At 33.7% G+C, this 18659-nt stretch overlaps 2 protein-coding genes across 3 annotated transcripts; both read left to right on the forward strand.

The window, feature by feature from the left end:
* Nucleotides 1-7575: 7575 nt before the first annotated feature.
* LOC107645217 (uncharacterized) lies at nucleotides 7576-9520 on the forward strand. 2 transcript variants are annotated; one of them, XM_016349194.3, is made up of 4 exons: nucleotides 7576-7708; nucleotides 8181-8338; nucleotides 8419-8496; nucleotides 9168-9520. In XM_016349194.3, the coding sequence occupies exons 1-4, from the start codon at nucleotides 7630-7632 to the stop codon at nucleotides 9300-9302; spliced, it is 450 nt and encodes a 149-aa protein (XP_016204680.1). In that variant the 5' UTR covers nucleotides 7576-7629; the 3' UTR covers nucleotides 9303-9520. The 2 variants fall into 2 exon arrangements, with proteins under 2 accessions (XP_016204680.1, XP_020959331.1); XM_021103672.2 differs by having other exon boundaries at nucleotides 7596-7708; nucleotides 8168-8338.
* Nucleotides 9521-17004: 7484 nt separating this feature from the next.
* LOC107645216 (ESCRT-related protein CHMP1B) lies at nucleotides 17005-18097 on the forward strand. Its single transcript, XM_016349193.3, has one exon. The coding sequence runs from the start codon at nucleotides 17276-17278 to the stop codon at nucleotides 17885-17887; it is 612 nt and encodes a 203-aa protein (XP_016204679.1). The 5' UTR covers nucleotides 17005-17275; the 3' UTR covers nucleotides 17888-18097.
* Nucleotides 18098-18659: the final 562 nt, after the last annotated feature.

Raw genomic sequence — 18659 nt, forward strand, 5'->3', positions numbered from 1 at the left:
TAATAGGCTTCGTCCTCATCTTGCGGAGATTGTTGGCCCGCTTCAAGGAGGATTTATTCCGGGACGAGGAACTCCTGACAACATCATTATTGCTCAAGAAGTCCTCCACTTTATGAAGAAGACTAAATCAAAGAAAGGCACACTGGCCTTTAAGATTGATCTGGAGAAAGCTTATGACAGAGTTGACCGGAGGTTTTTAGTTCATACCCTTAAAAGCTTTGATTTTCCTATTCCTACGCTTAATTTGATTATGAATTGTGTCACTGCTTCTTCCTTATCTATTCTTTGGAATGGGAGTCGTCTGAATGGCTTTACTCCTAGCCGAGGTCTTAGACAAGGAGACCCTATGTCACCCTATCTTTTTGTGTTGTGTATGGATCGATTGGCATGCTTTATTAGTCATCAGGTTGATTTGGGCTTGTGGGAGCCGGTTGCTATTTCTAGAGGGGGACCAAGAATATCCCACTTAATGTTTGCAGATGACTTGCTTCTGTTTTGTAGATAGGGGTGGCAATGGGGCGGGTAGGGGCGGGTTTTTGCCCTACCCGACCCCGCCCCGCCCTCCTTTGACCCTACTACTACCCGCCCCACCCCTACCCGCGGGTAGTAAACTGTTCTACCCTAACCCGCCCCTGCGGGTACCCGCCCCGCCCCTACCTGCCCCGATCAAAATTAATTAACATTTTAATTTTTGAATATTCATATATAAATTCTAATAATAATTTAAAATTTATACTTAAATTAAAATATAAACATAAAATTCATACAACGTCAAATAACTTGAAAGTAAAAAAAGTTAATGTTTGATTACTACAAATTTAACACTATAATAAAAATATTACATAATTAAATATAAGAGTCTTCAATCTTTATTCTTAATCACTTTCAACATCTTCATCATCATTAAAGGTTTGGAGGTCAAGATTCAAACCTGAAATTCAAAGAGATAACAATTAATAAGTTAATTAGTATTAAGTAAAAAATTAACATAAAAAATGTGTCCTCTCTAGCATTACTAGCCATGAAACTATCTTAAAGAACCTACATTGATGGAATTGAAAAACTAAGCAAACCATATAGAATGCTGTTGGAAAAGACATAAAAAATGATAAATAATATCATAAAACCAGATTATTAATCAGCCATCAACAATCAACAACTCAAAATCAACAATCCACAGCACAAAATCAAATTATCAATCATAAAAAAGATAACAATAATAGACACTCACTCTTTGTGACAAGTGTAACAAATTAACTCATCTTTATGCTATCAGAAATTTTTATGACTAACACAATAATATCACACTGTAGTCTCTTCTCTAAATACTTAAACCATCTTGACAAGAACTAACTTTTAAAAAAAATTAAGTTTATTCAATGTTAATTCTAATAAAATTCATTGTATAAAATAAGAGTAACAAATTTACAGTCAACGGGTTAATAATTTAATAAGCAAATTTGATACAACAATACTAAATGTAAGCTGTAACATCACCAACTTTGATACAAGAGACCAAGGGAAAGAAAAAAGAAAAATAATAAGCACTAAGCAGCTAGAGAGAAGAAAGATAAGATTTTGTATTTAAAGAGTTAGTGTACCTCATATCTCATTATAAGCAGCAAGTGAATCACTCATTACCTAAATGAGTTTCATGTGTATACATAGCAAGCATGATGACTTGATGGTGTTAGATTGAAATCAATTATAATTAATCAAGCACAAATCACAAGAATATACAAAAGGATCACATTCATTGACTGACTCTGAATCAGCTCCAAAGGAATCCATGGCATTATGGATAATCAGCCTTCAATTTTATAACTACCACAAGTATCTTGATTTTTAGAAAATATTAATCAGGAAAGCCATAAACAATGCTTAAACAGGAAAGCCATATGATATATATACAACATAAAAAATGAGAAGTAATAGATAATTTCAGTTTCCAAACATACTTTGATTTAAAAAAATAAAGATACATAAGGCCAACACACATAAATTAGGCCGATTCTTATTAGCTAGTAAGAAAACTTACAGTTATTACTCAAACAAATTGCAAAGCTCATGCTTTAAAGAAGTACATAATAACATAAACCAACTCAGCAAAGCAAATGTTAATTTCTTTAAAAGGAGAGGACCTTGGCAGGGCCAACAAATTCCTGAGGACTGAGGACATCATTCTTTATATAGTCATTTAGGAATTTTTCAAGATCAATAATTATTGTACTCAAAGAAGTCCTCCGTCAACAATTTACATAATATTAATGAAAAGTCAAGTTTAACTGTTTTAACATAAGAAAAATAAATTATAAAATCTACTCACAGAAAACAAATCTGGAGAAGGCAAGAAGCAAAGAGCAAGCCAGTAATATGTAAGTAGTGAGTAAAGGAGAAGTGCTTGCGGCTTACCAGTGAGACGACGACAGTGGAAGGAGGGACCGGAGAATGCAAATCGAAGAGACGAACAGCGAGGAGAGTGACGGCAACGAGAGAAGTCCGAGCGAAGTGAGTACGGTGAGGGAGAGCGGCAATGTGAGCGACTGCGCGACGACGGCGGTGAGCGACTGAGCAAAGCGTGCAACAGCGGCGGTGAGCCACGGAGGCGGTGAGCAAGGTGGCTGCTGTGTGGGTTTCTGAAATCTGGGTAAGTGAGTGCTGTGTGTGTTTCTGGGATTTGGGTATGTGGGTAGGTGGGTATGACCGTATGAGGGAGGAAACCCTAATTGCTAAAAGTGATATATATATATATATATATATATATATATATATATATATGAGGGAGTATATGTACACTCCGGGGCGGGTTTACCATGAACCCGACCCCGCCCTGCCCCGATCAACACCCCGCCCCGTTCAGGACCCGCCCCAGCCGGGTAGGGGCGGGTCGGGTACCCGCGGGTTCGGGTACTCCTGCCACCCATATCTGTAGAGCTACAAAGAGACAAGTGCAAAATGTGATGTTGATTTTAGAGACTTTTTGTAAAGCATCTGGGATGAAGATTAATGTCGAGAAGTCTAAAGCGCTTTGCTCCAAGAATGTCTCTGCAACAAGGAAAGAGGTTTTCACTAGGGTATCCTCTATCAGATTTGTCCAGGACTTGGGCAAGTATCTTGGAGTTACCCTTAGCCATTCTAGGGTGACTCGTTCAGCTTTCAATGGTGTCCTGGATAAGATTCGGAGTAGGCTAGCAAGCTGGAAAGGAAGTTTACTCAATCGGGCTGGTAGGCTCTGCTTGGTTAATTCTGTTGCTGCTGCTATTCCCACGTACCAGATGCAGGTCTCTATTTTTCTCAAAGGAATCATTAGTAAATTGGAGTCTATGATGAGGAATTTTTTTTGGAAAGGACAAGTTGATGGAAGAGGATTGAATCTTGTTAGTTGGAAGGTACTGGTTACTCCAAAAAAATATGGAGGTTTGGGGATTAGAGATCCTTATTGTGTAAATATTGCTCTTCTTGGGAAGCTAGTTTGGACTTTTTTCCAGCAGCCAAACAAGCTATGGGTCCAATTGTTGGATGCCAAATACCGATCATCTCTATATGACTGTTTTAGTTATCCTAAGAACAAGGACTCTCCCATTTGGAGGTGTCTTTGCAAGGCTTGGGAAGTGTTGAAGGATGGGTTTGCTTGGTGTATTGGAGATTTGAACCAGAATTTTTGGTTTTCTAGCTGGAGGAGAGAAGGACAGTTATCTAATGAGATTGATTATGTTCACATTTCTGATTCGAATCTCCGGATACAGGATATTTGGTCGGTTGGTAGGTGGCATTTGGATACTCTTTATTCTCCTTTATCTCAAAATCTGAAAGATAATATTCTCTCTTACAATCCAGATGAACAAGCAGGTCCGGAAGTGGGTTGGTATTGGAGTGGGTCTGCTGCCAAAGTCTATGACTCGCGCAATGGTTACTTGTGGTTGTGTAAGCAGCTGTTTGGTTGGGAGGAGCGGGAGAATTGGCTTTGGCTTTGGCGTCAGCTTGTTCCGGAAAAGCATAAGTTTTTGGCTTGGTTGTGTCTTAAGGAGGCTCTTCCTACTGCAAGTTTTCGCTTTAGAAGAGGGATGTCGTCATCAGATAGGTGTCCAAGATGTCTTTCTAGTTAGGAATCGGTTTTACATTGTATTCGGGATTGTCCAAAAGCTCAGCTTGTCTGGCATAGGTTGGATATTTCTTGTCATCCTTTGGAATTGAAGAACTGGTTTTTGTATCATAGCAGAGAGCATCCGTTCAAGTTTTTTTCGGGACTTTGGTGGATATGGCGAGCAAGGAATAATGACATCTTTAATCCCCATGAAACTTGGCCTCCGGAAAAAGTGATTTGTCTGGCATTAACTCCAGAAAAGGAGCTTAGGAATATTTTTGAATTACAACGTATGTCTCTTCCCTCTACTCTAAATGGTTTTTGGAATCCCCATCTATTGGTACTTTTAAGATTAATTGTGATGCTAGTTATTTTGGTTCGGGTGATAGTGTTGGTTTTGCTTGTGTTATTAGAGATTGTAATGGGAGCTGGTAAAGGGGGTGTTTGAGAATGATTGAGAGTAATAGTATTCTTCAAGGAGAATTGTTTGCTATTTGGAGAGGATATCTCTTAGCTTGGGATGTGGGTCAACGAGATGTTATTTGTGAGACGGATTGTGTGGATTGTGGAAGCATTTAATCTTGTTACTCAAGATGCTTTTGGGTTTATTGATCCACTGGTGCTTAAAATAAGAGATATCATGCATTGGAATTGGCGGGTTGACTTTCGTTTGATTATGAGAGATGCAAACACGGTGGCAGATACTATGGCAAAGATGGCGATGAAGTTACAACTTTCGCATGCGGAGTTACTTTCACCTTGAGAGGAGTTTAAGAGTAGTCTTGAACGGGACTGTCCCTCTATTTAGGCAATTCCTTGTTTTGTTTATTTTGTTTTTCTTTGTTTAATTTATTTCAGTCACCAAAAAAATATATATATGAAATGAAAATAACAAAGAATAATATTGACCTAAATAAAAGTTGATAATATATAAATAAGTCGTTAAATCAATGTGTATTTCATGTTGATATTTTATATATACGTAGTATAATTATTAAAATATTATAGAAGAGAATTTCGAATGAATGTGAATTTTGCAGGAGTGAGTAGTTTATAAAGAACATAAATTTATTGATGAATTTTATAGGTGAAGAAAATAAGAATTATGAATGAATGAATATAAGGTGTGAACTTAGATTATTGGTATATAGAATGCGTTTATAGTTGTGTACTTGTGTTGGGAGCTGTTCTCACAAGTCACAACCATGGAGTTGCGGCGTTGTTGATATTTGATAGACGCGATGACAGCGCCGACTCAGCCTTTTATCGCATTCAAACATTGTTCAACGCGCTGCTTAATTTAATTGTTTATGTTTATCCTCCCACTTCTTCTTCCTACGCACTCAAATTTCCATCAAACTTGTTTGTTTTGATGTGTTACTTTTAATTAATTATAATAACTAATCGTCATAATAGTATAAGAAGCCCCGGCATTTGTCATGAAGGAGCTTCTGTTATGGCCACATAATTCTATCTAAATTGTCCATGTGGGTAGTTTTGTTGTTGTTGGTATAGGAAAAATATAACTAAACAATTCCGCTAGATAATTAATAAAGATCTACCAAAAATAAGTTAATAAGTATTTTTAAATTGGAAAAAATATAGAGAGACAACAAGTTTAGTGAACAACGGAGTTATACATAGGATAATCTCCTTTTTCCACTTGTGATTTTTATAAGGATGTAGTGTGTTTTTACTTTATTGGATCAATTTTAAAATTATTGTCTACTTAACAAAATCGTTTGAACTGCGCTCTATACTAATTAATTATCGTTAATTAGTAGTTATTTAAATTTTATTTTTTAAAAATACAAAATTAATAATTATTAATTACAATTGTTTAAAGTTGACTGGTTAATAGTTATTTACTTATATTTTTTTATAACCAAAATATAAACAAATTTAAAAAAAATATTATAGAAATATCAGAATTTATTATTTTTTATTATTACTTAATTATCAACTTAATTTTTTTAATTTAATAATTTAATAATATATTTTATTTTATATTTTTAAATATTAATAATTAATTAATGAATAAAAATAATAAATTTTAATAATTTTTTAATATTTTTTATAGAAAAATATGTCAAATTTTTTTGTTGGCATACAAATGCTGTTAAAAGAACCAAAATAAAAAAGAAAAGTTCTATATACAATTAAATTGATATTAGCTTTCCAATATTAAACAGGAACCACAAAATTACAAGGTCTTACTACTGACCATGTTGAAACTCTGCCCAAATACTTGATTGATTTAAAAGTACGGAGTTGATATTATATCATGTGTCTCCCTCCTAAGCTTATAAATAAGGGGTTCTGTTTATGAAAAGCTATATATAGTCAAGCCATCAGAAAAGTCATCACAACACACTTTTATGAATGTTGAAACGCTTTTTAATTTCTCCATTAATGAGTTATAAAAATATCAAGAATCCGATAAGGATAAAGGACTTAGATAACCTGCGCAATAAGCTATTACAATCTACTTATATTTCTTCATTATTCATTTATTTGTTTTTTAAGTCCAAAATAATATTTTGAAAAAAGTTATCCGTACTTATAAATATGGCTCCTCGTAATAGTTTTTCATTTCAATAGTCAAATAAAAGAAAATTAGAAACTGTTTCTTTTTCAACTAATAATAAAATAGTATTTATCTTTTTCTTTTTACAATAAGAATTCAAACTCTTAATTTTTTTTCTGTTCATTCATTTTTTTATTAACTGTTATCATTTATCTCATAAATTTAAACAGATATAAAAAGACATGTGAATAATTATAGGTGGAAACTCAGGTGAAGTCGACTTCACGTGAAGTTGATACCTAAGAGCCGTTGGATAAAAATTTAGTCAAAACAGTCAAAACAGTCAAATCATCTAACGGCTCTCAGGTATCAACTTCACGTGAAGTCGACTTCACCTGAGTTTTCACCATAATTATATTTCTAACACGTCTCTTATTTTTTCAGTAAAAAAAATTTAATATATAATACTCTTTCTAAAAACTTGAACTAATAAAAAAAAAATCACAGAGACGATGATATGTCTAGTTGTTTAAGAAAAGTTTGTTCTTATTAAAAATCATAATAAAAATTAAACTTCAAATTATTCAAATTCATTTATTACTAACCGGATGACCATCTTTTACATCAAAACGTAAGTAATCAAGTAAACATATGTATTAATGTATGCAATGCAATTCCGTGGAGTTAAAGATTGCAAATTGGCATGCAAGTGTGATGAAATAAATTGTAAAAGTCTTATTTGATTGACGGATGAAAGAGAATTATTGGTTGGAATTGGAATCAAATGGGAGCAGAAAGTGTATATGAATTGTTAATCAACTTTTCCCACATTGAATATAAATCTATAACGACGACGACCCTTCTGGAAAATTTCTATGGCTTGGTCCTCTTTTGACTATGATCACACCACACGCGTATACATGTTTCTATATAAACACAATGAACAACACATTTTCTCATTATATATCGTGTTCGTGTTTTCATTTATTCTTCCATTTCCAAACAGCAATTTAATTTCATGGCGCCAGATGCATTGACAGAAGATCAAGTTGCTGAATTCCGAGAAGCTTTTAGCTTCATTGACAAGGACCATGACGGTGTGTATATTTTTCTTTTTTATCCCAAACTCTTTTAATTTCTTGAATTAAAGAGTTTCGTTTGTTTTTCTTGTTTGGGTGAGGAAAGATCTTTTTTCAAGTTATCTTTTTTTAAAAGATTTTATGAAAAAAGTAAAAGTAATTTTATGTTTAGGTATCTCATGTAAAAAAAATGTTTTTATTTATTAATTATGTTTGGTATAACAATATAAAAGTACTTTTTTGTTTATTCATTACATGAAAAACATCTTTTTTTAAGAAAAAAAGATCTTTTAAAAAAATATGTAAATTACAGCTTTCCAAAAAAGATGTTTTTTTTTTATTTTTCTAGTGCTTTTACTTTTACTACTAAAAATTTGTCAAACATACTAAAAAATAAAAAAAAAATTTATTAAAAAAATATCTTTTTTTATCAAAATAATAACGTACAAACAAGCACTAAACTAATTTGAATGAAAGTGTATGTATATAGGATTTATTAGCGTGGATGAATTGGCAACCATTATTAAATCATTGGAAGGTAATGCAACAAAAGAAGAAATCCAACATATGATTAGTGAAGTTGATATTGATGGGAGTGGGAGCATAGATTTTGAAGAGTTCATCAATATCATGGCTACAAAAATGAAGGTACTTAGCTTCTTCTACCTTGCTTAACATGCCTAATCTCTCTTTCAATTTGGAAACTTAATTTTTGATGGATTTGGCAGGAAAATTTGGCTGAGGAGCTAAAAGAAGCATTCAAAGTATTTGATAGAGATCAAGATGGATACATATCAGCCACTGAGGTAAAACATACATCAATTTTGCGCTGTTTTCAGTTGTTTTCTATGAAGCACAAACACATTTCACTGAGTTCTGTCTCTGCGTATCGGATATATTTCAGATACACATGTTTATTGTATTTAACGGTGTCTTATTAAAAAAATAAAAAAAATTTCTCTAGATACGTTTGAACACATCTAAATATTATCACATGTCAGGGTATTTAATTTTATTCTTAACATGTATTTTTAAAATAAATTTAGAAATAGTATATATTATTATTTATTAAAATAAAAAATATTTTAAATACTTTTTATAATTAAAATATGACATTAAAAATAATTAAAAAATTATTTATATTTTAATATTAAAAAATATAAATATATTATTATAATTTATCTAAAAAATATTTTATATTTTATATATATTTGTCTTCGTATTATATAATATTTTAAAATTTCGTGTTGTGCTAGTATCCGTGTCAGTACATTATAGGTGGTATTGTTTCTTTGAATCTTTAGAGAAAAAAAGATAGTTATATGGGATTAGTTCAAAATGTTAAAGCTATTTTTACACTTTTTTTTTATTATTAAAAAATAATATGTGATAACCTAAATTAGTGGAAAACGGATACTATGATAACAAAGTGGAGATTATCATGGATCACTGAGAAACTAGTTTTGATGCTTTACAGCTGAGACAAGTAATGATGAATATGGGAGAGAGGTTGACAGATGAAGAGGCTGAACAAATGATTAGAGAGGCAGATTTGGATGGAGATGGTCAAGTTAGCTATGAAGAATTTGCAAGTGTCATGATGCTTCATTGATCATCTCATTTATCACATAAATATAGAGATAGGAAAACATAAACATAGATATATAGTAGGAGAAATAATGTATTTTTAAATAGCAAATTTTGTATTTTCTATTATGAGAAAAATGTAAAAGTTGAAGAGAAAATTTGAAAAAAAGAAATGAGCATAGTACAATTATTGTATAGATATTTCTCCTATGTTGATAAATGTAGTACCATTTAAGAAGTTAAGAGTTTTCGTTAAGCTTTTCAATAATATAAAATTTCACACGTATTTAAGAAATGGATTACGCGTTATTAATAATTCAGATTATTACATGTCAAATAATAATAAACAGAGTTTTGTACAACAATTATCCCCCAAATAAACTTCAAAAACAATCTAAACCTTTTTTTTTCTTTTTCAAGTATTATTGTCACATATAAACAGAATAAAAATATTACGATATATACAGATCATATATGTGAATATCTAGATTAAAAAAAAATATATTTCAATATTTTCTCAAAATTAAAAGATAAATTATTTTGAGTGACATATTATTGCATAAAAATTTGAAATTTAGATATCAATTATATGCTGATGAGGATATATGTTTAATCAGAAGTTGACACAGTCGTTGAACAAATGTACACCTCTTAGAGTTATTTAATTTATTTTTCTGACTAACTTATGTGAAGGGACTTTTGTGGATATTGATAATAGTATCTCTTCAAGTGAAATAGCCAGAACGAATATTAAAAGGTTGATAGTTAACTTAATATATGATCTGATAGTAGTTAAGAGGAATTAAATGCTGAAGATTTTAATAATGTGATGTTACAAGTAAATTTTGAAAGGTTAATAGTTAACTTAATATATGATCTAATAGTAGTTAAGAGGGATCAAATGCTGAAGATTCTAATAATGTGATGTTACAAGTAAATTTTAAAGTCGTGAGAATTTTACGATCAGAAACTTAATAATGAATCCCTATTAAATTAATCCTAATGGTGAAGGTATAGAGACTGAATCTATGAAAATTTTTTATGAGGAGAAGGAGGAGATTAACTACTTTACAAACGCACAACTTATGCTGACACAGCTTGTTATTTCTGACCGTACAATAATAAATAGAATAAAAAAGGACATGAATACCTCTTAAATGATCTACATGATGGATCATCTGGTGTACTGCATCAGATACTCCTTTGGCAGCTCTACCTCCAATTGCCTATATATCGTATCTCAAAACCATAAAAGGTTAACAATCCACTTGTTTTTGTGTCTGTTTGTCATTGAGTTTGGTATAGATCCTAACAGAAAAGTTCTCAATAGAATGTTTCTCGTAGAACTTCTTTCATAAACTGATGCAGCTGCTCACAGAATCTCCATCAATATTCAGTCCTAGCTGATATGCCACGTCTTATAGGATATGGTAATCTCCCTACAAGACAGGTGAAAAATATGGGATTTAAGACATAATTTCTCGATTAAAGCGAAAACTAATGCCAAGTTATGGTCCCATTCAATCATATCATATAGGTTACATTCTCAAATATCTAGCATGTCTGGAGTGTGTCATGATCTCTTTGTTTAGCTGCACTAATAATTTCTTCTCGTCTATAAGACCTGAGCACCATAACAAAAAAGTCATAATTAAAATTGAGGCTCCAACTAATAATACAAATTTTAAACACATAAAAAACATAATTAGATGTTATACCAGTTGTCAAAGTATATTAACAATATGGTCAATCCAATCTAATTTATATGAGATCTATTCATAACCTAACAAATTGTGTACCAATAAACTATACTAAAATAAAATAAATTAAAATAAAATTAAATAAACTTTAATAAAATAATTTAAAATAAACTAATTTTTTATTAATCATAACAAAAATTAAAGTAAACTATTTTTTTTCAATTGGAGTAACATAAGTTTCATCAGAAAATAGAATAAAACTGTTTTGAGACTTTCCTAAAATCGGATGGTTGGACTTGAATGAGAAGCTTAAATATTGGGAAAGGAGATGGTTTTCGACTTGGTTTGCTTTTAAAAACTGCCGTCCGAGTTGTGAGTATTTGACAGAATGGGGGGTGGTACCTGCAAAGACACTCTGATGCCTAAGTTAGCAAGGGGATAAGCAGGTTTAGAGAGTATTGAAACTTTGGTTTACTTGAGTGTGTCAGTATATTTATAGGTGATGATCCAATAACCAACGTTGGAATCGTTCCACTTCTGAAGGTGGATAACCATCCCTAGGGTTGTTGAGATATCTCTTCTAGAAGTGGATGAGAGATTTTATGGGGCAGTTACTTATTTGAATAAGTGTTATCTGTCAGTTTATGTCGAACCCGACTTCTTTGAGAAGGTCGGGTGAATAGTAAAGACCAACCTTTAGATTAGACCTTTTTATCAATAATTGCTTATTTGTTTTTCTAAATTATTGTTGTATATGTTTAATTGTTTATATCTTAAATTGTTTTCAACCAAATGTACAAGTTTAAATAAAAAATATTTAGACAACAGACATTATTGAACTCAAAATCTATACAAAAATGTCAATTAAAACTACATTATTAAAGTTTATCCTCTTATTTTGCATTATTTTTAGTTTCATAATCACTAATTCCTTCTTTTAAATATGTTCTTTTCTTTCCTTCAAATTTATATTATGCTCTCTTTGCTTGTAGTACTTGATATATTATTCTAAAATAGACGTAAATTACTAGCACTTTATTTCTTTTTTTAACAATGTCTAAACAATCAACATATTCATAGATTTAGAATTGGCAGGACTCTAAGCTTTCTCTCTAAATTGTAAACAGTTATTACTTCATGCTTGACACCTTTTTCTGTACAAGTTCAACCATTCATGATATCATTATAGTCATATTTAATTATTTAAATTTCATACACTATCTAGAATAACCATGTGAGATTTCATACACTATCTAGAATAACCATGTGAGTACTAGCGATAATAAACATCTTTCCAAAAGCTTAAACTGATTTTGGGGTTCACTAAGGATTGAACTCTTGACCTTTCAGATCTAGCACTTTAATACCATGTCATGATACCACTCATTCCAAAAGCTTCAACTGATGGAAAAATGTAACACTAATGATTATATCTCTAATACTCCTTAAACCTCCATTGTACACATTATATAAATATTCTATTGGCTTCTCATACTTTCTCAATTTTTTAATAACAACATAACATATTACATATTACTCATGATTCCTAAACTAGCAACTTTTGTTATTTTTATAATTACCGATACTTTTTTTGAACTTGCTATTCCTTCCTTCCTATCTACTTTTAACTTATACTCAGTTTGCTCAAAATACTTAATATAATTTTCTGAACACCATAAGTGCATATTATTTTTTTGGACAATAACTAACTTAAACAATACTTAAGCTAAACCATGATGTCGGACTATTAGTTACATCATTGTAATAATATTTTCAAGCTCAATATATGTATACAACCTTGCGATGTACCCTTTTTTTTTGTTCTCACGATATCTTCTAATTCGACAAACTAAGAATTAATTCGTCGCGAATCGAAATCTTATTTTAAATTTTTCGTTGTCTAATAAATTTTTGGATACACAAGATGGAATTCTAACCGAGCTAACCACGGACCCTTTTTTTGTCTTGGGCTAAGCCCAGAAACCCTACCCGAACCCCGACCCACCCAACCCAAGATCCTAAACTAATTCTTCTCCACTTCAACGCCACTGCAAGTTGCTGTAAGATGCTCCCATTGTTATTGATATCTCCCCTTGTTGCAACGAACATATTACAAGCTCCTTCTTCCATTTAATTAATGATTTGGATCAAGCATAAGTGCAATCGGGTCAAGTCCAAATAGGTTTCTCTGTTGGCGTCTCCTCCGCACGAAGGTTCGCCACAAAGGAAGGAGGAGAAGCACACAAGGCCGCAGCCATGGTTCACCGGCGATCTTCTTGTTGTCCATTCTATCAACCTCTGATCTCCTCCGAAATTCTGAATTCCATTTGGACATTGCATTGGGCCTGTAAATTCTTCCTTTTGACACTTGCAGCTTCCCTTTCATCTCTCTTGATGATTCTTGCTAACTCCTTTGGAGGTCTCACATACCATTATCGCCCCAAAACTCTCAAAGAAGCCATTTCTGTCACTTTATGTGCCAATTCATTACCCTTCTTTGGGGTCCAGGTTAGACCAACTTCTGACTGGTTATTTATCAGTTCGAATATGTCCTTTAACACTGCATCAATCTCCCAAAACTTGTTTCTTGATTTAATTGTTTGGACTAGTACTAAACTATCTGTCTCAATTAAACATCTCCCTAATTGCAGATTTTTAGAAAGAATCACGGCGTCCCTCATGGCATGAGCTTCAGCAGCTAATGGAGATATTGTTTTGAAGTTCATTGTAGATCCATATAGAACTTTACTATCACAGTTCCTTATCACTGCTGCCGATGCTGCTTGACCAGTTTCTTTATCAAAAGCTGCATCAATGCTAATCTTCATCCAACCATCTGGCAGTGGCCTCCAGGTAATTTGTTTCCTGTGTCTGTTATTTGCTACTTCTTTTACTTTTTCTTTCTGCTCTGTTGATTGCCTGAATTCTGCTTCTTTGCTGGTTGTCGTAATAATTGTTGTCTTTGGGCTGAGCTGTTTATGTTGAAATATAAAAGAGTTCCTAGCTTTTCAAATAGACAACTTATGAAAGCCAAGCTGTTGATCCTACTCTGTATTCCATACCCATCATCAGCCTTCAATCTATTGACTATTGCTAGTAACCACTTCGTGAAAGATGTGACATTATTAGGGGTGGGAGAACATTGAATCTGGGATCCAAACCACACTGCTCTAGTCCATGGGCATAATAATAGTGCATATTCCACTGTCTCTTCTGCCTCTTGACAAATGCTACAGGTAGAATTTTTGACAATTTTCCTTATAAATAGATTATAGTTCATAGCCAAAATATTATGACAAGCCTTCCAAAGGAATATTTTCAATTTTTGGGGAATATGCATTCCCAAATCGTCTCCATAACTTCTTCAGATCTGTACTTGATGATGCCTGATTTCGAGCTTGAGTTATCTTCTCTGCCCTTGCTAGATGATACCCCGTTTTCACCGTATATTCTCCGTTTGTCTTATATGGCTAGATCAGACTATCTTGCTTATTTATTAGGTTTATTGGTGTCTTCATGATTCTCTCACCAACCTGATTCGGAAAGATGCTCTGAATTTTTCTCACATTCCAGCCTTCTCCCTCTAACAGGAGTTCCTTCACCTTTATGTTTCTTTCTCCAATTGGGAGTTCTAATCTCCCACTTCCTTCTATCCAATTCTCGGCCCATACATTCACCTCTGATCCATCACCAATGCTCCAGCAACCTTTCCTTCTCAAAAAGTCTCTCCCTTCCAAAATACTGTTCCAAACCCACGAAGCCTCCTTACTCCTCTTAGCTTCCCAAAAATTGCCATTCGAAAAATAAAGAGCTTTGAGAATTTTTACCCAAGTTGCATCCGGATTATTGATAATTCTCCAAGCTTGCTTAGCCAAATAAGCTAAATTATGTACCTCCAAGTCCTTGAAGCCTAATCCTCCATCAAATTTTTCTGTCGTTATTTTTTTCCAACTTTTCCAATGTATACCCCCTTCCTTTTCCTTGATTTGACCACCAAAACCTAGCGATTTTTGCACTCAGTCGATTACAAAAATTCTTAGGAAACTTTACTATGCTCATAGCATATGACGGTATTGCCTGTATAACTGCCTTAATTAGCACATCTTTTCCTGCCTGATTCAAAAGGTTTTCTTTCCAGCCCTTAATTTTGTTATCTATTCTCTCCTCTATCCATGCTAAAGCTTGGTTTTTAGATCTTCCCCATTTTGCTGGTAAGCCAAGGTATTTTTCCGAATTTTCCCAAGTTGAAATTCCCAAAATTTCTTTTATATTTACCCTTGTCTGGATTGGGATAGCATTGCCAAAAGAAATTTCCGACTTCTAAAGATTTATCTTCTGGTCCGAGACTTCTGTATAACAATTAAGGATTTGAATAATCTGATATACCTCCTCTTCATTAGCCTCTGCAAAAATAATACAGTCATCTGCAAAAAGTAAATGCGTTAATAAAGGAGCATTAGAAGCTAATTTTATTCTTGAGATAATATTCTGGTTCTGGGCCTCATTCATCAAAAACACTTATGCAACAATGATAAACAGATATGGAGATAAAGGATCTCCCAGTCTTAAACCTCTTTGTGGAACTATCTTTTTTGATAACTTTCCATTAATTTTAATCCTATAGTTTGCACTCCTCACACAACTCATTACCAACTTAATTCATTTCACTTCAAAACCAAAAGCTTTGAGCACCTCTTCCAAAAAGCTCCATTCGAGTCTATCGTAAGTCTTATTCATATCTAGTTTAATGGCTAGCATATTGACAGCATTTTTTCCTTTTCTATCTATTTTATGAAAAGCCTCTTGTACTATAATAATATTATCCTGAATAAGTCTTCCCCCTACAAAAGTACTTTGTATCGGAGATACAATATTTCCTAAAAAATATCTCAATATTAACACTAAAATCCTGGATATAATTTTATAAATAAAGTTACAACAACTAATATGTCTAAGATGATTTAGGTTTTCTGGATTCTTAATTTTAGGGATTAAAACTAGGGTGGTTTCACGAATATCATCCGGCATAACTCCATCAACAAAAAAATTTCTCACCACTTCACAAACATCCCTCTTAATAATATTCCAATGCTTTTGATAAAACCTACCATTGAGGCCATCCGGACCTGGTGCTTTCATACCACCCATACTGAAAACAGCTTTCTTAATCTCTTCATCACTTATATCCTCCATAAGGTATTTATTCATCTCATCTGTTACTTTTTTAGGAATTTTCTTGATGCACTCTTCCATATTCACCTTATCAGAGGCTTTGAATAATCTTGAAAAGTAATCTTCTACTAAACTCAAAATCTCAGTTTTTCCTTGAATCCATTGCCCTTCATCATTCTTAATTCTGTCAATTCTATTCCTATCTCTTATTTGAATAGTTGTGGCGTGAAAGAAAGATGTGTTTTTGTCGCCCCACTTAAGCCATTTAAGTATAGATCTTACGCCCCAATATTTCTCTTCTTGCATCCACAGTTTACTAATCTAATCCCTAATCTGTGTTATGCTATGTTGCTGATCTTCTGTGAACTCGGAGTTTTGTAACTCCTTTAGCCTTTCCTTTAACAACTATTTTCAAATCAGCCCTCGCAAAGGTTTTCCTACTCCATCTTTTTAAATCCTCTTTACAATGCTTAATTTTTTGAGTAAAACTATTCCAGTTATATCTATGCGCACTTATCCTATTCCATCCTTTTTGAATAACTTCTTTACATTTCTCGTGGTCGTCCCAAAACGCTTCATATCTAAAACACTTGTTTACTTTTTTAACCGGATTAAGGTTAAGTACTAAAGAGCAGTGGTCAGAGCTAATAGTTGGGAGGGCTTATAAAATGACGTGTTGAAACATTTTCCTCCATCTCCAATTGACCGGCGCTTTATCCAATCTTTCCCTAATTATAAAACCACCTCTAGAATTACTAAACCATGTGAATTTATTCCCCTTTAGATCAAGGTCCATTACACGGTTAGTGTTAACAAAATTTTTAAACTCTTCCACCTGATCCTTAGGTTTAGGGTTCATGTTCGAATAAATAAATGGGCCGTGTGCGAGTCTTAGAAGAATAATAAAAAAAAAAAGAAGTATCGAAGAAGAAGCCCAAACCGTGTGGTAAATGCTAAACACTTTCCCTGTTTCCACACTAAACAGCACAATACAACTTTTCTTCCAAATTCATATTCTCTATCTTCTATTATTTTTTTCTGCCCGTTGTTTCAAAATTTCCCAATTTTGTCTCTGAAAAAACCCTAGGTAATCCCATTTTGGAAGCGCTGAATCGAATCAATCATCATGGGGAACACGGAGAAGCTGATGAACCAGGTCATGGAACTCAAATTCACCTCGAAATCGCTACAGCGCCAGGCGCGAAAGTGCGAGAAGGAAGAGAAATCGGAGAAGCTCAAGGTCAAGAAGGCCATCGAGAAAGGAAACATGGACGGCGCTCGAATCTACGCGGAGAACGCCATCCGCAAGCGCACCGAACAGATGAACTACCTCCGCCTTGCATCGCGCCTAGACGCCGTCGTCGCTCGCCTCGACACGCAGGCCAAGATGTCCACCATAAGCAAGTCCATGGGGAACATCGTCAAGTCCCTCGAGTCATCGCTCAACACCGGAAACCTTCAGAAGATGTCGGAGACGATGGATCAGTTCGAGAAGCAGTTCGTCAACATGGAGGTCCAGGCTGAGTTCATGGAAAGCTCCATGGCTGGATCCACGTCGCTTTCCACGCCGGAGGGAGAGGTCAACAGTCTCATGCAACAGGTCGCCGACGATTACGGCCTTGAGGTCTCCGTCGGACTCCCTCAGCCGGCAGCGCACGCCGTGCCGGCCAAGGAGACCGAGAAGGTCGACGAGGACGACCTCTCCAGGCGCCTTGCCGAGCTCAAGGCTAGAGGTTAACTTATGATTTTTTGAAGAACGGTTGGAAGAATCGTTTTGTGAATGCAGTGTTACATAAGCTATATTGTTGATTATCGTTACTATTACTAGAACTAAATAATGTTGATGATCATGATTGTTGGTACTGAACGTTGTTGAGAATGAACGAGAGGAGTGGTTTGTGTATATTTTTCTGAATTTTGTTCCTAAAATCTTATTGCTGTTTTATTATGCGGACTTAGCTTTTATGTTCAAAATTTGCTTGATTGATATGCCCGATAGGCATGTTGATGATATAATGCTCGTATTAGTTTTTGTTGCAATAGCATTTATGAAAGTTGTTTCTCATTGATGATATAAAAATGGAAATCTGTTAAAAGAGAAAATGCAATGATAGGGAGTTGACGAATTCGGCTGCTGGAAGTTGATGTTGGATGAAGAACCACCACACTTATTGTTGTTGTTATTCTCCCATCTTGGTTTCTTGGATCTTGGTAGAGGATTCTCTTCGACAACAATCACGGATGTATTAATAGAATGGTTGTAGCAATCTTGGCATGAATATTTAACACAACCATATTTTGACTTTTTTACATATGCATTATATAAAAGACAGTAACTTCAACAGCAGAGCCACAAACATTCTTGAGATTGAGAAGATGGCAAACTGGAGAATAATGACCACACAAACATTGTAACTGATATGAAAAATATCAACAACACATATAATTATTTAGAAGAAAAAAGAAGGATCAAAACAAACACTTGGATATCTTTTTCATGCTCTTTGAGG

This window comes from Arachis ipaensis, chromosome B6, assembly GCF_059453495.1.
Source record: "Arachis ipaensis isolate K30076 ecotype BB chromosome B6, ASM5945349v1, whole genome shotgun sequence".
NCBI classification, from domain to species: domain Eukaryota; kingdom Viridiplantae; phylum Streptophyta; class Magnoliopsida; order Fabales; family Fabaceae; genus Arachis; species Arachis ipaensis.